General features: G+C 56.6%; 8 protein-coding genes across 8 annotated transcripts; 4 read left to right on the top strand and 4 right to left on the bottom strand.

Annotated features, from left to right (window-relative positions):
- Positions 1-103: 103 nt before the first annotated feature.
- DCS_00405 (uncharacterized protein) lies at positions 104-595 on the top strand (the record flags this gene model as incomplete). The annotated part of the gene is made up of 3 exons (XM_040797744.1): positions 104-218; positions 285-519; positions 577-595. 3 exons carry the CDS (start codon positions 104-106, stop codon positions 593-595), a joined length of 369 nt encoding a protein of 122 aa, XP_040658627.1.
- Positions 596-629: 34 nt separating this feature from the next.
- Positions 630-1,659, bottom strand: DCS_00404 (deoxyhypusine hydroxylase; the record flags this gene model as incomplete). The annotated part of the gene is made up of 2 exons (XM_040797743.1): positions 630-1,143; positions 1,214-1,659. The coding sequence occupies 2 exons, from the start codon at positions 1,657-1,659 to the stop codon at positions 630-632; spliced, it is 960 nt and encodes a 319-aa protein (XP_040658626.1).
- Positions 1,660-3,083: 1,424 nt separating this feature from the next.
- DCS_00403 (ATPases NBP35) lies at positions 3,084-4,118 on the top strand (the record flags this gene model as incomplete). The annotated part of the gene is made up of 1 exon (XM_040797742.1): positions 3,084-4,118. The coding sequence occupies one exon, from the start codon at positions 3,084-3,086 to the stop codon at positions 4,116-4,118; it is 1,035 nt and encodes a 344-aa protein (XP_040658625.1).
- An 80-nt stretch (positions 4,119-4,198) lies between these two features.
- Positions 4,199-4,589, bottom strand: DCS_00402 (GMF family protein; the record flags this gene model as incomplete). The annotated part of the gene is made up of 2 exons (XM_040797741.1): positions 4,199-4,387; positions 4,458-4,589. The coding sequence occupies 2 exons, from the start codon at positions 4,587-4,589 to the stop codon at positions 4,199-4,201; spliced, it is 321 nt and encodes a 106-aa protein (XP_040658624.1).
- Positions 4,590-5,510: 921 nt separating this feature from the next.
- On the top strand, positions 5,511-6,926 carry DCS_00401 (molybdenum cofactor synthesis domain-containing protein; the record flags this gene model as incomplete). Its single annotated transcript, XM_040797740.1, has 8 exons — positions 5,511-5,687; positions 5,744-5,779; positions 5,836-5,880; positions 5,949-6,043; positions 6,103-6,120; positions 6,177-6,472; positions 6,532-6,751; positions 6,815-6,926. 8 exons carry the CDS (start codon positions 5,511-5,513, stop codon positions 6,924-6,926), a joined length of 999 nt encoding a protein of 332 aa, XP_040658623.1.
- A 5,589-nt stretch (positions 6,927-12,515) lies between these two features.
- DCS_00400 (Ras-like protein) lies at positions 12,516-13,450 on the top strand (the record flags this gene model as incomplete). The annotated part of the gene is made up of 4 exons (XM_040797739.1): positions 12,516-12,533; positions 12,649-12,763; positions 12,858-13,133; positions 13,209-13,450. The coding sequence occupies 4 exons, from the start codon at positions 12,516-12,518 to the stop codon at positions 13,448-13,450; spliced, it is 651 nt and encodes a 216-aa protein (XP_040658622.1).
- A 1,212-nt stretch (positions 13,451-14,662) lies between these two features.
- Positions 14,663-15,977, bottom strand: DCS_00399 (uncharacterized protein; the record flags this gene model as incomplete). The annotated part of the gene is made up of 2 exons (XM_040797738.1): positions 14,663-15,468; positions 15,527-15,977. The coding sequence occupies 2 exons, from the start codon at positions 15,975-15,977 to the stop codon at positions 14,663-14,665; spliced, it is 1,257 nt and encodes a 418-aa protein (XP_040658621.1).
- Positions 15,978-16,714: 737 nt separating this feature from the next.
- Positions 16,715-20,060, bottom strand: DCS_00398 (uncharacterized protein; the record flags this gene model as incomplete). Its single annotated transcript, XM_040797737.1, has 4 exons — positions 16,715-19,116; positions 19,216-19,404; positions 19,469-19,612; positions 19,709-20,060. 4 exons carry the CDS (start codon positions 20,058-20,060, stop codon positions 16,715-16,717), a joined length of 3,087 nt encoding a protein of 1,028 aa, XP_040658620.1.
- Positions 20,061-20,095: the final 35 nt, after the last annotated feature.

Raw genomic sequence — 20,095 nt, 5'->3', positions numbered from 1 at the left:
TGGGGGACGAGGCTACGCGGACCGACGAGACAAAATTCTGGCCATCCTCGCCATCCCGGGTTGACCTCTAGAATCTCAAAAACGCGGATTCCAAGGAGCAACGATGGCTGCCGTAGGGTCCATGGTGTTCTGCACCGACTGCGGAAACCTCCTACCGTCGACAAAGGGAACGGAGAAGAATATTCTCCAGTGCGAATGCTGCGGCCAGTGGAATAAAGGTACGCCGAGCGTCACGGAGCAGCCGGGCTTCCGCAGCGTCGTTTGCTGACGCAGGGTGCCGCCAGACACGGGGTCGAAAACGATTGTGACGAAATCAAAGCCATCGGATTTCCCATCAGCCCTCCGACAGAAACTACACTCGAGCGTGCAGACGGTCGAGCGGCACAACATCCAGACGGAAACCAGCGTTTTCGAGAGGTGCCCCAGCTGCGGCAGGGAAGAGGTCAAATACACAACAGTGCAGCTGCGCGGCGCCGACGAAGGCTCAACAGTCATCTACAGTTGCGAATGCGGCAATTCGTACGTCGTCCGGACTCCACGGCGCCTCCTCCTCCCCCTCCGCTAACAAGTCATCAGGTGGAACGAGAATAACTGAGGCGACGCCAACTCGGCCTCGTTTGACATTTATTCTACGAAGCGGCGGCGCTGGCGGCTTCCGGGATCAACGCGTACTCGGCGTCGGCGCTCTTCTCATAGTCTGCCATGTCGAGGGCGACGATGACGCTCTCCCGAACGACGGTCTCCTTGTCTTGAAGAAAGGCCTTCAAGATGTCCTCGACACCCTCCTCCCCGCCCAAGCTGCCCAGCGCCTCGGCGGCCTCGTGCCTGACCATGCTCGCTTCGTTGACGTCGCTCAGGGCTCCCGTCAGCGCGGGGATGGAGGCAGGATGCGACAGCTGGCCGAAGACGAAGGCGATCTCGTGACGGAAGAGGGCCGACTCGTCCTTGAAACCTTTGGCCAGGGCGAGGACGGCAGGCACGGCGGTGTGGCAGTCTGGCGGCGAGGCGAGGTCGCGCAGAGCGAACATGGCTCGGTACCGCATGAAGAGCGGCTGCTGAACGTCGAGCATTGTCTTCTCGAGCTCGTCGACGCTCCTTTCGGACTCGGGCATGGGGGGGGCGGGGTCGATGGAGGCAAAGTCACTGATGGGCCGTTAGTTCCACCTGCAGCTCCGAGCCAATAGAAGAACAATGTCCTTGCCTCTGTCGCAACTTTTCCTGCAGCCTCTCCTTGGAGTTTTCCCACTCTATGCGGTCGATGGCAATTTCACACGTCTCGGTCACGACAACCTCTTCGCCCTCGCGATCGCGAAAGTGCCGGAGGAGTTGGAGGTTTTCGGCCTTGCCCAGCGCGCCCAGAGCCTCGGCGGCCTCGTGCCTGCACATGGGGTCCTCTTGAAGGTCGGACAGAACCCGGCGCAGAGGCTGGATTGCGGCATCGTTTTTCGTTTGCCCCAAGCAGTAGGCCAGCTCGTGCTTGAGCAAGGCAGACGGCGAAGAGAAGGCGGCGGCGATGGCCTCGACGGCGGCGATGGCGGAGCTAGACTCGGCCGTCGTCGCCACGTGCTTGAGGGAGAAGAGAGCTCGGAAGCGGACGGCGAGGGCGGTCTCTTCGGAGCAGAGAGTCTCTCGCAGACTCGCAACCGAGGCGTTTTCCATGGCGGCTTGCTGCAGCGTACCGTACAAGTTGTGGGAGGAGACTATCGTTGGGCACGCTCTACACGCTCAGCAATTGTTGCACCGTGGGGCGGCGAGAGAAAAATTTAGGTGCGATGACATGCGATAGCATATGGGGACCCCACCAGCTCACCGAAAGTTTTGACCGACCCACCCCAACATCACTGGAAAGGTGATGTGAGTACTCCGTATTCCGTGCGAGTATTCCGTACTGAGTATTACAGTACATGAAGTAAGTACTTGTGCACTTACTGTACAAGTACATGTACAACTAAACATGTACAACTATACTGTGCATGCACTTGTAAGCACTGTAAGTACTTACTTAGGTACCTAGTAAGTAAGTAAGTACCTACAGTAGCACCAAGGTGTGTAGGTATCCGGAGTACTTGTACTTATTGCACCGCTGTGCCGTAAATGCCGGCATTCCAACATCCTTCCATGGAAAATGGTCAGCCGCCGTATCCCTAGTGAGTTTATCGATGAGCGAGCCGTTACTTGTCAGGGGGGCGAGAGTCAGGGAATTGCAACGTAATGTGGGATGCGGAAACCACTCATTCTTTGTCGTCCATAAGTGTTGTTTCTCGATTCGACGGCGGAGATGGGCGACTATTACTGTACAGTAGGTGCTTGTGGAAGCATTGTATACAAGAACTGTACTCTTCTACTAGGTACTAGGTACTAGGTACCTACTAGGTAGGTAGCGAATAACTTGTAATACTTGTGCGTACAGGTGCTAATTACTGTGCTCCTACTAGGTATTATTACTTTAGTACTTCGTTGCAAGTACAGTAAGTATGTGCTCCTCCGTACTCGATATCATGTTCCAAGTACTGTAGATGCTCTTGTAAGTACATGTACTTACGGTACGTTTTCCATGCTGTACAGTCCAAGTATGTACCTTATGGAGTACAGAGTGCAGCAGTACCTGTAAAGAGCAGAGTGCAGCAGTACTTTGTATTAGAGAGTGCATAGTGCAGTACGGAGTAGTACTAAGTAATATTGGAGAGTACCCCATACAGTACTTGTACACCTACAGTACTTACTTGTACTTGAGGCGTGAGTACACTTAATATTACTGCAGAACATGCCGCAGTAAATTGCGTACAGTACAGTACACAAGTACAGTTCAAGTACTGCTTAGATAAGTATTTCCAAGTACGGAGTACAAGTATTACAAGTACTTGTTCTTACTCGAAGTACTCCGTACTCCGTGTTAACCATTACTATTACTTGTAATGCGCCGTGATTGGTAATACTTCTACTTGTACTTTATGACTTCCAGGTTTGATAGCCTTCCGTTTTCCCTTGCACCTAACCAAGCCTGATTCGACGACGACGTTCCATATTTCAAAGAGGCTTCCCTCAGACTCGCGCACTCGCGCACTCGCGCCGAAATCGCGACCATGGCACCCTCTCTCGAGGAGCCGGAGCCGGTGGCTGATGTGCTCGCCAACCCGACGAGGCAGAAACCACAGCTCGTGGCGCCGGAGCCCGAGCACTGCCCCGGTCCCGAGTCGCAGCAGGCTGGCCAGGCCGACTCGTGCGCCGGATGCCCGAACCAGGCAATCTGCGCGTCGGCGCCGAAAGGTCCCGATCCCGACATCCCGCTGATATCCGCACGCCTCGCCGGCGTCAAGCACAAGATCCTCGTCCTCAGCGGCAAGGGCGGCGTCGGCAAGAGCACCTTCACCTCGCTGCTGGCGCACGCCTTCGCCACCAACCCGGACAGCACGGTGGGCATCATGGACACGGACATATGCGGACCGAGCATCCCCAAGATGATGGGCGTCGAGCACGAGACGATCCACGTCAGCGGCTCCGGCTGGTCGCCCGTCTGGGTCATGGACAACCTCGGCGTCATGAGCATCCAGTTCATGCTGCCGAACCGAGACGACGCCGTCATCTGGAGGGGCCCCAAGAAGAACGGCCTGATCAAAAAGTTCCTCAAGGACGTCGAGTGGGGCGAGCTGGACTTTCTGCTCGTCGACACGCCCCCGGGCACGAGCGACGAGCATCTCAGCGTCAACTCGTTCCTCAAGGAGAGCGGCATCGACGGCGCCGTCGTCGTCACAACCCCGCAGGAGGTGGCCCTGCTCGACGTGCGCAAGGAAATAGACTTTTGCAACAAGGCGGGCATCAGGATACTCGGTCTCGCCGAGAACATGAGCGCCTTCGTCTGCCCCAACTGTACCGAGGAGAGCCAGATCTTTCGACCGAGCACCGGCGGCGGCAGGGCCCTCGCCGAGGAGATGGGCATCAAGTTTCTCGGCGCCGTGCCGCTCGACCCGAGGATTCGGATGGCGTGCGACTACGGCGAGAGTTTTTTCGACTCGTTCCCCGACAGCCCGGCATGCCAGGCCTTCAGGAAGGTGGTCACGGGCGTCGCGGAACAGCTGGGACTGGATGCCGACGACGTCTTGCCGGATGCCCATGTATAGACGACACATGATTTACGCCCCGATGAATCCAATATACCGACCCCCTTCCCCCTCTTTTCGTGCCCTGCGTGCTTGTCACTTCACTCGGATGCCAGCCGCGTCGGAAGCTGCTCGAGGTCGTCGACCGACTCGATGTCGAAAATCCTTCCGACCTCGCTCGTGTTCCGCATCAGCTCCTTGGCGCCGGCGTAGAGCATTCGGACGGCGGCGTTGCAGGTGTCGGGAAGGTAGTAGAGCATGACGTAAGGCACCGATGTCCGGCCGTCGGCCTAGTATCGGATCCATCAGTCGAGCCATGTGCAGGACGAACGCACCGCCCAGCGCCGAGGCAGAACGCACCATGGTGAGGGGGTAGCTCAGCAGAACATAGCGTGGGGAGTGGTCCGGTAGATCCTCGGCAAGCTCCTCGAGAGACTTGTACACCGTCTTGTCTTCGTCTTGGCGGATCTCGTGCGTGTTCTTGTCGATCATATCTAGGCATCGAACGAGTCAGGAGGGGCTCACGACGTGACGGCAACCTGCCTCGGGACGGCGACGCCTCGGCGCGGAAAGGACGTACAGATGACTGCTTGGGGTTCCTTGGCGCGCGAGGTCGACAAGCGAAACTTCCGGAGGTGCTCCTTGGTCTCGCCAGAGAATGTGAATAACCTCGACTCGGAAGCCTACAGCCGTGTGTCAACGACGGCGGAATCGCGTGCGGCCACGGTTGGGATTGCCCCACCATTTTCGGACGGAATTTGGATCCGACGGTCGGGTCGATGGAGAGGATGTAGATGTTGGACTACCGGGAGCTCGACGGCGTTGAATCGAAGCTCCTCACCTGATTGCGTTGTCCAAGGTACGAGTACTATTTGTCGCAGCGACAAACAGCTGGCGATGCACACCTGGACGTGAGGAGGTGTAATTACTGTACTAGTCCTCGCGGAGCGGTCAGTCATCAGCCTGTCGTCGAGGCCCCACAGCGAGAGTGCATCCCCCGCCTCGAATGGACTGTTAAGTACTAGGTACTTAATACTTACTGTACTGTACTGTACTTGCAGTAAACCGATTTCAAGTACTCCGTACTCAAGTACATGTACTGTAACGGTGATGTACTGTACGGAGTACTCTGCAGTAAGGAAGTACACCTTTGAAAGGACACAAAAGTACGTACTTAAGTACATTACAGCAAGTACTCAGTACCTAGCACTCGCTGTGTGTGCGAGTGTTATCGCTGTAATATAGCCTACACCGTATAGTAATACACCGTACTCCGCCAGGACCGCACCTGGTAATACAACTCGGAATGGTTTCGTCATGAACCGTTCGGCACACTCACTGACGGGTATTCTCATGTGCACGCTCCCCATTAGTTCCTGCACGTAATTACCTCCCAGGTACCTTCAGGCCTCCATGCTCCCGAGGCTGTCCCAGATTGCCAGACATCTCTCGACGCCGCCCTTGTCCAGCCTTCGCTCCCCTCGAGGTCCCTCGGCCATTGCGAGAATGGCTCCCTCGGGCGAGCGCAACGCGCGAATGATTCATACGGCCGCCTGCCTCGTCATTGGGGACGAGGTCTTGGGCGGTAAGGTATAGCTTTCATCCTCCTCCTCCTCCTCCTCCTCCTCCTCCGTCGGCGGTGCCAGATGGAGCCCGTGCTGACGTATCGCAAGACTGTCGACGTGAGTTTCGTGCGCTCCGGTCGCTCCTCCTGCTGGGCCCGCAATGACTGTGCTAGACAAACTCGGCATACATGGCCAAGTGGTGTTTCTCTCTCGGAATTGTACGTGTCACGCCGCCACTGCCTCGGGCGCACGCCCTCTCGATCCATACCTGCTCATGCCGAGGCAGAACTTGAAGCGCATCGAAGTCATCGAGGATGACGAAGGCGAGATCGTCGAGGCAGTCCGCCGGCTGAGCGGCTCCTACGATTTTGTCGTCACCAGGTGGGGCTCAGTTGCACCGGCGGCAAGAGGAGACGAGATACTGACGACAGTCCATGCAGCGGAGGCATCGGTCCGACGTAAGCAGGACCACGGGAGCTCCGTCGGACCCGCCATGCGTGCTCACGATTCCCAGGCACGACGACATCACGTACCAGTCGATTGCGAAAGCGTTCAACCTGCCGCTCAAGCTGCACGAGGAGGCGCTCGAGAGGATGAAAAGGCTATCCAAGCCTCATCCGTCGCAGCCAACGTTTAGCTACGACGATGCCGAGTCCCCCGCCGTCAAGGCGAAGCTGAGAATGGTTGAACTGCCAACCGACGACTCTCGGGACTTGAGCGCGCAGTGCATCTTCCCGCACGACGAGCTCTGGGTTCCCGTCTCGGTGGTGAACGGGAACGTGCACATTCTACCGGGCGTGCCCAGGTTGTGTAAGTTTGTCCGTTCAAGAACGCGACGGTACATGGTCTGAGACGCCATCGAATCCTAGTCGTGACGCTGCTCGACGGCCTGAAACCGCACGTACTTCCCAGGCTCGTCGACCCAGAGGGCAAAGGGATAACGAGAATACTGATATCGACGCCCTTGGCCGAGAGTGAGGTCGCCGCCTATCTCACCCATCTGGCAGCCCAGGTGGAGCCCAAAGGCGTCAAGGTTGGCAGCTATCCTCGCTGGGGCGAGCTGCGAAATACAGTCACTCTCGTGGGCAGGTAGGAACGGCCCGTCTTCCTTTTCGGCCGAGGGAATACGCCGGTGCTGATGTCAGGTCGCAGAGACGAAGCCTTTCTCGAGAGCCTCGTTGCCGAAGTTGAGACCAATGTCCAGGGCAAGCGCGTCGCGACGGAAGGCGAGGATGACGTCGTTGTGGCGGACAAGGATGCGTAGCACGGCGGAGCGGGCTCCTCCAAACAGTCTGCCGTCCGAAGTGGAATGAGTTCGCACTGCATGAAGGAGCGGGAAGAGACGCCGTCCACGTCGCATGGCCGCATAGGCCATGTACGTGACGACTCCGTAGCGGGGACAACGGCCTCCCAACCCGGCCAACAAGCGGAGAAGCGCCACGGACGGTTTCCTGTCTCTGCCATATGGCCGAACTGATATTTGGCGGCGCAGGAGCCATAGCCCAAGCCTGGCAGTGATGGATGACACACGCATGTGCTCCGTACATGTACATGTAGAGTTGTTTATGCGTCGTGTACGGTGAAGCGGTCGGCTTGGCGAACGGGCAAAAAGGCCGCCGTGTTCTGATATGCCGAGCTTCGTCAGTACCAAGTATCTACCGTGCATGTACGTGCATGTACGTGCATGGTAATACTCAGCAGCATGCTCTTGTGTGGTCCATTGCGGAAATGACGATCATCCACGTTCCGGCGCTCATAGACACACGAGGTCGATCAGCAGGCGTGACATTGAACCGTGCCCTCGTTGCGTTGGTTGGGTCGGAAGCATGCCAGAGGGCTGTGGTGATGAAAATTTCACCGCCGCAGACTGGTTCAGGCAGGAGTGTTCACAAGTACGGACGGATAGGTGCACCTACAGCACAGCAATACTATTTATTAGGTTAGCAGAGTACATGTACTCCGTAGGTAGGTGAATGGAACTTTCGTACCTACCACCTCTAATATCTACTTGTAGTACTCGTCGTTTATCAGCTGCATGGGGCATTCAAGATCCCCCCCTACCCACAAGCAGGTGCATGCATGGTTCGGGTCGCCGAGGTTGACAGGGCCCAGCACTTGCCATGGGCTATGTGTGCATGTGGTGGCCGTTACCACCCAGCACCTGGTAATTAGCGGTGAGTGGACGGACGGGGACGAGTGTCACCTACAGTATACATTTATGAGGATGGAGTACTCATCTCATCTCGTACGAGTGCATGCCCCTCGAGGGTGCTCGAGATCCGTCGTCAGAGCGTCGACTGCTGGTTTCCAACGGGCCGAACAGGTACAGCAGGGGCGAGACGGGTGTGAATTGCCGCCACCGCCGACACAACCAACACAGTGGCAGAGGGTGGACCTGTGTGACAGTCGATTGATCGCAAGTGACGGGTGAAGAGCCGAAATGAAACAGGCAATTTTCAAGCTTCCCACAGGTGTACTCCCTACTCCGGGCAGAATGTCATATTTGATGTAATTGCTGCACTGCACTGGCATGGCTGCACATGCGAGTCCCAGCATGTTGGTGTGCATGTCCTCATTCTCGGTCCGTTCTGACCTGACGAGGAGCTCCGTTGTCGATAGGTTCCAGGTTCCATGCCGTCGATACGACGGCGGAGTCGGACAGACAGTGGAGGGACGTGACATACAGTACTCCGTACAGGCAAGTCCATGCAAGTATGGAGTACTTACTGTACAGTTAATAAAGCAAGTATTATTAATATGCGTAGATGTACTGAAGCAGTGGAGAGCACCATTCTGGAAGGAACCCGGCTGCCCGACTCTTGGCGGGAGAATATTGCACCAATGCTGGTAGCCTGCAGTTGCACCGACCTGGTGCCAAAGACTCTCCGCACAGGCAGCATCATGAGTAGGATCGCCGGCGATTGTGATGCTCGTCAAAGTCAAAAACGGAGAAAAAAAGACGAATCCACACTGGTGGCGACGAAACGGCAGCAGCCAAGCGAGGGTGGCGGTGACCAAGGCCGCCCAGGGCGACTTCTCGTGCACATGCCTGAAAGCTTAGTACATTGCATTCTCTCGGCTGGCCGGTTGCTTGCTGGCTTGCCGTGATAAATACGGGTGCGACGACACGCCGACCTGAACGAGGACGGACGGATGCATCTATGAGGCGGAGGGGCCATACCACGCCGAGCCTGCATAGGTGCGCTGGCCAGTCCGATATCGATCTGGCAAACGCTCGCCGCCCGGTGTGATGTGACGACGACCCCTGAGGGAAACACGAGCACGCGGCCGTGTGCATTGTACCATGCATCCAGGGGCGATGTTCTTGAAGGATACGACCGGGAGCGCAAACGGGGACGTACAGGCCGCAGCAGCGCCAGGGGACCTGCATGGCCAATGTACTCGTCCGCAGCAGCATGGGTTTCTCGTTGCCGAAAGCCAACATTTGGCTGCCGATTCGCCTGCCTGTACGAGCAGCATCAGTAGCAGCATCAGTAGCAGCATCAGCAGCAGGAGTAAACGGCGGCGGCGGCGATCGAGCGAGGACGGCATTAGGCAACAGGGCCATCAACGACAAGGCTGTTACCACTTCATCATCAGGCGACCACGTGGTGCGTGCTGCATCGGATGCATGCCGCCCTCCATCTGCGGGCTTGTGATATTGGGGTGCTGGTAGCATGCAGACACGAGAGCAGGTATGGAGCGAAATACGGAGCGAGGCAAAGCGCTGGCCCGTGTCCCTGTGCATCCCCGTAGTAGTACGAAACCATGACTGCGTTGGGGCACCACCCCCTCCCTCCTGTCTGGTTACCTACCTGTGTCGGTAGGCCATCAGTACTGTAGGCATGGAGCAAGCGGCATGCAGGACAGGACGTAGACAGGCAGGCAGTTGTGGGTGCATACGTAAGCAGTTCAGTTCACCTTCAGGCCGTCTGCCGAGTGCGAATGCCCTGACGAGGCGTTCGAATGAACGAGCACCTACGGAGTATGGAGTGCATGTACTCCGCCTACCGACACCTAGTATTACTCGTTCGCAGACGCGAACTCGTATTGCAACAGCCCTCTCCCCGGGCCACCCCCCCCCAGCGCTTGGAGGGGCATTGGCGAGGGGATGGTGAAGACCCGTTCCGACCCGGCCGATGGAGTCCTCGTCGTTCGTCCCCTATTGCACGTGTACTTGAGTAGGTAGTTGCACCTGCACGTGTCTCCACACTCGTGTGCGATGCTGGCGATACTCTCCTCGTTGTTGGACTGGGATCCAACGAGTGCCGCCGAGATGGAAACTAGTCGTTGTTGTAATGCGAGTGCGTGCGGCGGCACTAAGCGCAGTGCCGTGTGCGTGCACACCAATGTTGTCCACGCACCCTTCTCATCCCACGCGATGGTGGCGTGGCGTGACGCGACGAGCAGTGGTCAGGAGACGGGATGAGAGATGAGCGGACGAGGGGTAACGGCTTGCTTCCTTGCGGGTCGAGGCATGCGCCTCTCCTGCCACTGCCATCTGCAACGGTGATGGGCCAAAGAAAGAAAAGGCCTTGGCCTCGAGAAAAACACTCGCTGGCGAAACGAGTTCCTTCGCGTGCTGTAAGTAGGTGGACGGTGCATGCTCTGTATTCGTTTGACGGGAACGATGCCCCTGGTAGTGCGATAATTAATACTGCGAGTAAGTACAAACAAGTGCACGTGGTAGCTGTAAGTACAAGCAAAGCAAGTACAGTAGTTGTAACAGTAATTAAGTACTTAGTACTCCGTACTCCGTACTTCTTTGAACTGTTTGTGAATGCAATTACCGTGTTCTCGTGCAGGCACTGCACATGTACAAGAACCTAGTAGGTAATTAGCAGTTACAGTGAATGCAGAAAGGCATTCTAGGCCGTATTACAGTATACAAGTAAACTACTTCGTGGCTCGCCTCTCAAAAGTCCATTCAGCGCCGCCAAAATCCGTTCAACTCTCGCCAAGTCCACCAGACGCCCCTCGGACACGCCCCGCGCGCACACCCCAAGGAATGCGCATCGAGGATTCAAGGGAGGACCATCTCGTGGGACACGTTACTCCATCGTGCCGCGATCGATCAGCACCTTACTCGGTTGCACCCGCGCAAGCCGAGCACAGAACACACGAGCGCTTGCAGTACGGACTCATGTCGCGAAGCAGGTGCTGAATTGTACCGTGGTTATATAGGTATGTATGTGTGGTACGGAGCAGTCTAGGTTAATTGGCAGACGCCTACGTCGTACTATGGTCGGGCACAGATGCATTGGCTCCCAATTATTCCCTTCAATTTCTACATTACTTACAGTGCATCTGGAGCCTACCAGGTACTAACCTAATAGTAAATACAAGGGACCTAGTACTCCGTACTAACTTACGTGCAAGTACAGCAAGTAGTGGGGGGTACCGCATTACTTACTAGGTACTACCGACTGTACCTAAGTAGTACAGTACTGTGCAGTAATTACAGTAAAGAATAATACCTTCATACCTGTACGGGGTAGTACTTAGGGAGTAATACAGCGTACAAGTACAACTACTAACTTACTACCCTAGTAGGTATGTAGTCCTTGCTATGCCTGTACATACAAGTACACCAACAGAGAGCCGTCAAGAACCCTTGGAGCATCTGCATGCAAGTGCAAGTAGACTAAGCATGTACCTGTACACCTGCAGAGTAATTACATGTGAGTACCATTTGGAGCTCCTGCATACTTACATGCACATAACAAAACACCAGCATCGAACCTAGTAATAGTGAGTAGCACTTCGTAAGTACTCTGAAACTACATACTGCTGTCAAAACTAGCAGTGCGGGACCCGCAAGTGTTGTGCTGGAGGAGCGAAAGCCTTCCAACTGGAGACGACGTTGATGTTGTTCCCAGGAGACGTTGGAAAAAGCACGGAACAAAGACAAACTACCGTCAAAAGAAGCACGCATGCGCATGCATGCCAGCCTCGTCATCACCACCGTTTCCATCCCTCTCCTCCACCCTGGCCCTCTGGTAGGCGCCGACTTCTTTCTTCCCCTTCTCCGGTGGGACACCGTAGGTACTTGCAGTTCCTACCGTGCTGGCTGGCTCCGACAGGTTCTGGGCAAAAAAAAAAAGCACGGCTGGTGAGGTGCCGACCGTGTCCCTGGGAAATTGCTGTTTTGGGACTAGCCTCTCGCTTGTGAGGTTCTGTTTTGGGTCGCCCCCACTCCCCAGAGAGCGGCACCGAGTATTTGTAGTGCGCATGTACGCTAACTGAATAGGAGTCAGTCATGTAATCGGTACGTACACAAACAAAGTTGCCGTTCTCCCCAAACCCATTGGACAGCTGGTTGGACGGTTGCTTGGACGGTTGGATGTTTGGTTGTAGTTGTATACATGTACTGTACTAGAAGATAACACCAGCAGGAGGTACCTTGGGTAGGTAGCTTGCTGCCAGCGGCATCACCGTGGCGCCACGACAGCCCACCCCCCCCCCCATATTCTCTCCAGCCGCCCAGCTTAACTCCCGCCTTCCACTCTTCCTCGTCCACTCGATTCCGCTATCCCACTTCCGCAGCTCGACTTCTCACCTGTCACCATTCTCGTTTTTCTCCTTCTCCCTGCTCCACGGACACGACAGCTCGACTCTCATCGAGCTCCGCCCTTCTCGGCACCCTCCTTGCCCGGCTGCCATTCAGCGTCGACCTCTCCTCGTCCTTGCAGCGGATTCGAGAGCGCCCCCGATTCGCCGACCCCCATTAGCCAGTTCTTGCGCGAGCCAAGATTGATTTTGTCCCGACTTGAACTGAACCCCTTGACCACCTCCTACGATACCCTCCCCGCGAAGCATCTCCCATCGCCAAGCTTTCACAACGTCGCCCACGATGGCTTCATCGACCAAGGTAAAATCATGACTTGCACAACCATCCCTTCACCTCGACCCCCCCTCCCCCCCTCCCCGGCGTGGACGCTTCGTGTCGCACCTTGTTGCTGACCTCGAATGCTCATCCATTTTAGTTTCTGAGAGAGTACAAGCTCGTAGTCGTCGGCGGAGGTGGTGTCGGTAAATCTTGCTTGACCATTCAATTGATCCAAAGCCACTTCGTCGACGAGTATGATCCCACGATTGAAGGTTTGTCCGCCGCGGCCCGCCGCTCCCTTTCTGCCTAGCTCCCACCCACGTGCCATGGCTATGAATGCCGACTGATACCGGCATTGTCTTGCAGATTCATACCGTAAGCAGTGCGTCATTGACGACGAGGTCGCTCTGCTCGATGTCCTCGATACTGCCGGTCAGGAAGAGTACAGCGCCATGCGCGAGCAGTACATGCGAACCGGAGAGGGCTTCTTGCTAGTCTACTCCATCACCTCCCGCCAGAGCTTCGAGGAAATCACGACATTCCAGCAACAGATTCTACGAGTCAAGGACAAGGACTATTTCCCCATGGTCGTCGTCGGCAACAAATGCGATTTGGAGAGCGAGCGAGAGGTCTCCCGACAGGGTACGATGAATCATTGATGCACCATTCTTGAATGCAATCGCCCGATGGTTACTAACACGCTTGGCTTTTTTGCAGAGGGAGAGGCCCTGGCGAGGTCCTTCAACTGCAAGTTCATCGAGACGTCGGCCAAGTCCCGCATCAACGTCGACAAGGCATTCTACGACATTGTCCGCGAGATTCGGAGGTTCAATCGCGAAATGCAGGGCTATTCCACCGGCAGCGGCGGCAACTCGGGCCTCAATGGCCCTCCGAAGCCCATGGACATGGACGATGGCGACAGAGCATCCCGGTGCTGCTCCAAGTGCGTCCTCATGTAGACTGTCGAACACGGGGAAGACGGCTGGGCGATCAAACACATGCCGGGACGATGTTGGCCAGATGAAAGACACGTCGTACGAGCTCGCCGAATCGAGCGAGGTAGGCGGCGGATGATATTTTTTATTCTTTGGAACCGCCCTTGGCCATCGGCCAGGCTCTGGGAGGGAAGGAAGGGAGACGAGGAAGGGAGGGGGAGGGGTGGAAGGGTCAAAGGTGATCGGCAGCAACGATCGAATATTCCAATAATGGATCGGACGGGAAACTTGGCTGCACACGATACTTTGGCGTTTTACGAAGCGCCGCTGGTAGCGCAGGCGACATCAATCAGGCCAGGAGCCAGCCAAGCAGCTACCTTCGACCGCTGTTCGGCTGCTAGATGGCTGTCGCTTGGCGGTCTGCACAGACCGAGACTTGTCGTGCCACGCGGACAACCCGCTCTGAAGGAGTAAGTAAGAATCATTACGGGGAGGGTTGGGAACGAGCCTGTTTGCGCACGTTGACTGTTTGAGCGAGCGAGACTCGTCAGTCGGAAATATTCGACGAAAGTAGTGGAAATGGACAAGTTGAGAGTATAGGGCCCTGTCGCTGCAGATATCGTATATGCAGACATTTCATCATGTCGAGATCGCTGTTTTCCCTGGGGCGGAGCAGGCAATCATCATTTCCCATCATCTTTATTTTTGGGAGAGGGGGGATGTGAGGGGGGGGATGAGGGAGGGGGGTGTGAGACATGGTCGGGTGTCTGTCACGAGCATTGTGGCTTCCTCGTCGAGGTCGACGGCAACCTTCCGTCGTCGTATCTTGGTGCTGCATTTTCAATCATTGATTCCACCAGGTCCTCCCTCCGATGGCAAAGTCGCCGGCAGTTCACCAGGCTACGGTATCCGATTTGCGAAACGACGTCTACAGTATACGAGGGGATAGATTGCTTGACATCTAGATCTCGCCCGTCATTCCGAACAACAAGGACGTCAAGAGGCCTGCTTTTACTCATATATTTTGCGAATGCGTCTTGCTCGAAGCCGAGTGACTTGGTTGTCACCGCCAGCTTTGCTTCTTCTCTGGCTTGGCGCCAGATAATGCTTGCCTGATCATGATTTCTCCTCCTCCGACGGGAAGCGGACTTGATCATGAGCGCAAGACAGTACCAAGAGGCTCGCGTAACCATCGCCAGGCCATGGTGGAAATAGAGGTGGTCTCGGAGACGGCCATCACAACACGCTGCCTCGGCCCTTTGCGGCAATGGTCTTCAATATCTGCTCCATCGCATCCCACCGCATATCCAGCACCGTGTCGTGCTCTGCGCTCTCCATTGTTGCGCAACTCACCTTGAGCCCCCCATGACCGCCTCCCCTCTCTTCCCGCCGGAAGCATTCCTCCAGCCAGCACGGCCCCTTGCTTCCTACATTTCCGATCATGCTGTCCTTGGCGGCGAAGAAGATGTCGACGCGCAGCTGGGCCGTGATACCAGCGTCCCTCAGCGCAGGCACCAGCCGTGGCACCGCAGCGTCAACGTCTCCCCAGTCGGACCAGCCCACGGCGCCGTCGACACGTCGCAGCAGCAGTTTCGCCTCCTCCGAGATGCCAACCACACCCTCGGCAAAGACGGCCTGGAACATGGTCATGGTAGAGCTCTCCTCGAAGCGCGCCTCGGCCGTGTCGTTCCCGGCTCCGGGAGGATGGTTCGCCACCAGGTCGCCCAGGACCCACCGCTTCGCCTTGTCGAAGAGGTTGATGCTGGAGCCCATGAGGGGAATTACACGGGCGTTGATGAAGCTGGCCAACTTGTCGGTCTGGCCGAGCAGCGAGATGGGCAGGCCACTGACGAAGCCCATGGTGGAGACTGAGGTGTGCGACGGGTGCACCCAGGGACCGCCCATGGCGAGGTACGGCCGGGACGGGTGCAGGATCTGCGGGTTGTGCAAGATAGCATCCAGGGCGTAAATGATGCCGCCGCTCTGGCAGACGATGGAAACATGGCGAATGCCCAGGTGCTGCAAGAGGGCCGGGATGACGTCTGCTGACGGTTAGTTGACAATGGCACTTTGTTGTTCTGACGAGGTACTTGAGCATACCTCGCCAGGTCTCGAGGAGCTTATCGGCCGGCACTGCGTCTGTGCCCCCAATACCGGGCCGGTCCAGGTTCACGATGCGAACGTGATGTCTCTTGGCCATGGCGTCCTTGGTGACGTGTAACATCCTCGTCGCCAGCAGCGGGCCGAAGAACAACAGCACATTTTCTTCCTCGTCCATTTTCTCTTTCTTGTCCCCTTCGTTCTTGTCGCGATCGTCCTTCCCCTCTTCTACCCGTTGCTCCTGGGAGGCTCCGCTGCGCTGGTGGAAGCCAAAGTCGGCATATTTGACGGCGAAGGGCGCATGACGACCACGAGAGGGATCGGCAGGAAGCTGGAAAGTCTGATGGAAGCGAGCATCGGCAAAATACTTCTTGAACTGTAGAATCGTGCGAGGGACGCCTTCCTCCGAAGCGGGCGGGGGCGAGTCTGGCTGGCAAGCGTCAGAAGTCATCTCTCACGGGAAGGCGACGATACTCTAGGTCAAGTCGGCGTAGTGCTGTCTGTCCCAGTAGTAGACGATACTGCCCTCGGCCATGAGTGATGAGTTGCATGAGATTTGGAGAGCAGTGAAGCGAGCCAAAGGAACAAAACTGCGGGGATATCCTTTCCGCCCGGCCAGTGGTTGATGATGTTGGTCAGCTCATCAATTCGCTTGCCAGGCTCCACGGCATTCTGCCTAACGAGGCTATTCCGTCCCGACAGTCAAGTGAACCCTCGACCGTTGTGCCACGTTTGCTCGTGATACTTGCTGCCTGCCTGATACGCCGATCAGACGGCCAGGCGTACAATTTTATTATCATCGTCAATTATCGTCAATCGTCGTTGATCGTCATCGATCGTAATCAAATCTCGTCATATTATTATCCCAAAATGCCGCCAGCTTAGGCGTGACTATCTCTAATTTTTCTGCCATGGTTTTTTTTTGGTTTTGCAAAAATCTCTAATGATAAAGCGATGACCCGTTCCCCCAAAAGAAATAAATATGTTGAGGCCTTGCCTGGCTCCTCCCAACTCCAACAGTCGTAGTACGCCACTAAATCAGACCGCCTCCGAGCAAAGACACCCAAGGCTGGCTTCAAGTTCCATCCACCTTCGATATCGCATACAACTCCATGAAGAAAGTGGAAAAAAGCCAAGAAAAATACACGTCAAACTCAGAGGGGCCAGCTGCGGAATACTTGATTTTCGTCATCTTCTCCTCCCGGTATTGGTATTTCCTCGACGCCTGGCTTCCTGCTGCTGCCGAACGATGGTGTCGAGCTCGCCGGCTTCCAGCACCTCCCCTGAAGCGTCATCTTCGCTCGACGTCTGCTTTGCTTTGCGGGCCTCGGAACTGCTGCGGGCATAGAGGCTCGTGTCCGAGTGGAACCATTCGGAAGGATTGAATGCATCCGTCGTCGGTAGCTCGCGGGAAACCGCTTGCTCGACTGCTGGAGGGATCATCCCCGATGGATGGACCCCCAGTGCCGCATTGTTTCCAGCACCATAACCTATGGCAGGATCGATGGTCATGGTGTTCTGCGCGTCAAAAATGCCGTGTGGCAGGCCACCGAACTGTTCGTATGCGCCCCACGCAGTTGGCCAGGTCGACACCCCTGGCAACTGTCCCTGTGCCGGATCGAGGCCCGGATTGAGGGCCGCGTTGAGCACCGCATCGAGCCCCGTATCGAGCCCCGTGCCGATGCCGGTGTCGAGCGGATAGTATCCTAGCGTCGAGCCATCATGGGCCTGCTGGAAGGGGCCCATGTATAGCGAGGGGGGGTTGAGAATCGGCCTCATCGGTTCGTGGACTTGAAAAGCAGGGCCGACACCATACATCCGTTCCACCGGTTGCCCGTACTCGGCCTCGACTACACCTCGAGCATTGGCTCTCGGTTCAGGAGGGGGCGTGGCGTCATAGATGTCCTCCTCCTCGACCATGTCTAGCACGTTGGCGTCACCGTCACCGTCATCCTCGCCGCCGGCGCCGCCGTCGTCGTCGTCGTCATCGTCGTCACCGTCGTCGTCACTCTCGATGTCGTCTTCAATCTCAATCACACGACCGCTGTCTTGGCTCCTCGTCGCAGATCCTGCCGCCGTCGCCTGGCTTTGGCCCCTGCTCCTGTTTCGATTCGGTCTTGGCTGCCCCAGTCTCGCGCCGCCGCGCAACCTGGCCCTCACCCTCTCCGCTTCCTCGATGGCATCGTAGTAGGACGGGTGAAGGTTGGGCACCGTCGGTCGGCCCACCCAGTTGCGCAGGATCATGGCATCCAACTCTTCGGCCGTGAAGCTGCTGGGCGGTCGCAGCGCCAAATCTCCGCCTGGCCCGCCGTGAGGGGGCACACCGGTCGGCCGAGCCGCCTTCCCGAGCGCCTCGGCAACGGCGAGGATTCCTTTGGCGTTGTCGTCGTGCGTCTCGGTCGCCTCGCGAACGCCAACCATGGAGTATAGCGGAATGGCCGGGCCGATCCAGTGGCACATCCGGCTGCCGTCCTTGACGTCGTTCACACCGTTCGGTCCGTAGCCGAGCCCAAGGTAGTAGAGGCATCCGGGCCAACCGGGAAGACGCCCCGGCAGGCAGTTGGTGTTGCCGGCCGTCTTGTCGCTGTAGTCGTCACATTCATCACCGTTGTCGACGCAGGAATCGCATGGTCGTTGCCGGTCGCAGTTTCGTCCATGCGCAATGCACTTCGAACAGGCCTTGAAGGGCAGGAAGTTACCGAAGCCAACCCGGCTCAGATCAAATTGAGGATACACCGACGTCACCGTGCCATCACCTTGCTCCACCCGGCAGTCGATGCCCAGCTGGAGGCATCGGTTGCACGAAAACAAGGCCGAAGTTCCCAGTGCCCGGCAGTGCGACTTGGCCGCCTGGCAGGTTACGCAGCTCTTCCTCCAAGGCGTGCACCCTCGCAGCTCCGACCAGCCTCCGTCCAGCTTGTGCGTCACGCTCCAGACGGTTGGCACCTTCAGCACCGTCGGGTGCTCGACCACGTAGCTGGAACCCAAGCATGTCAGTTGATTCGCCGAGCACCGTTGGCATGCCCGGTCCCAGGAAAACCGGTCCTGAAGCCAGCTGCAGCCGGGCTGGTTCTTGCTTGGCGTCAAGTTACGACACGTATCACAAGCGTGACGGAACCAGCGGAGCTCGCCTTGTCGAGGGTTTGGCCGCTTTTCAACCAACTGGCCGTTTACACGACATCCGTCGAGCTTGGCGCTCTTGCAGTGGTCGCAAGAGTATCCCAAGGTCATGTCGACGTCGCAGCAGCCCGCGATGCCCTTGGATACGCACCTGTCGCAAGCGGTAATCTCGTAGCCTGCCGGGTGGTTGTCCGCATACCTTCGCCATACCGGTGATTCCAAGTCCCCCTTACCCGAGATATTACACACATGGTCCTTTTCACCATGGTCATGGCGGTAATTTGCGCAATTGGTGCACTCTAGAATGTGAGTACCGTTAACCCAATCGCACTCACGCTTTTCATTCATTGCCTTTCCGATCGGATGGTTCAGGCAGAAGTCGCATTTCTTTCCGACATCGCTTGCTCTCCTGGTCTGCTTTCTTCTCCGGCGAGCCGGCTTCTTGATCGCATCACCATCGTCGTCGCCTGCTAAAGGTTTAATTTGGTCAGCAACATGTCATATGTCGACCGTAAGGAGAACAGATCACTGGCTGTGCGGAGCTTGTTGCCGCCGTTCTGGAAGCTTACCGTCACCTTCCTCTCCGATATTTTCACCTGCTCGCTCCCTCTTCCTCCCCTTGAGCGTTGCTGGTGCCGCTGCCGCCTTTTTTTTTGTCGTTTTCGTGCCCTTGGATTTGGTCCCAGCTGCCACCTTCGTCCGCTTTGTCGACCGACCAGAATTGGCATGGTTATTGATACCGCTATCGCCATTCTCGCCTGTATGATTCTTACATGAGTACCACCACGCCAATTGGAGGAAGATATGACGAGATTCACTTACCGCTTTCTCCTTCGTCCCTCGCCCGCTTCTGTCCTTTAGGCCCTGGCCTTGTCCGTCCGATAGTATTCCTCGTCGCTGTCCCCGCGGTCCGACTATTTGCCGCGTTGACGTTGACGTTTTGACCGTTCAATTTCCCCGGCAACACTACGTAGCACCAGTGTAAGTATGCGGGAAACAGTTGTAGACTCAATTGGGAAGCAAAAGGGTTCAGGGGCTAGTTCGTGACGGGCCACGACGTACAACTATTTTCACCTCTGGCTTTATTCCGGTTTCTATCCTCGACAGTTGGCTTGGACGGTGCGTTGTTCGTGGCTCGCCGAGCGGGAGCTGCGGTCGTTCTTCGGCTTTTGACTGCCCGAGAAACAACTTCGGAACTAGGCTCGTCCTCTTCTCCCTGTCGTCTCTTGCGTTTGCCATCTTTGGGAGGTGGACCCATATGAGTCGCTACCCTCGACGAAGCTTGAGTTGGTCTGGCATTCGCACTGTCAATGACTTCCTGAGCCTCGAGCATAGCCATAAAGCACTCCAATGATTCGGTTGGAAGCTCGGGCACAGCAGGTGCTTCTGTCCTAGCTCGTGTGTTGCGAGGCATATCGAGATTGCCGAACAAGGACTCTGATCTTCGTG

Source organism: Drechmeria coniospora, chromosome 01 (assembly GCF_001625195.1).
Source record: "Drechmeria coniospora strain ARSEF 6962 chromosome 01, whole genome shotgun sequence".
In the NCBI taxonomy this organism is placed as follows: domain Eukaryota; kingdom Fungi; phylum Ascomycota; class Sordariomycetes; order Hypocreales; family Ophiocordycipitaceae; genus Drechmeria; species Drechmeria coniospora.
Note: the sequence above shows the minus strand (reverse complement) of the source record. Positions and strands in the feature narration are given on the sequence as shown.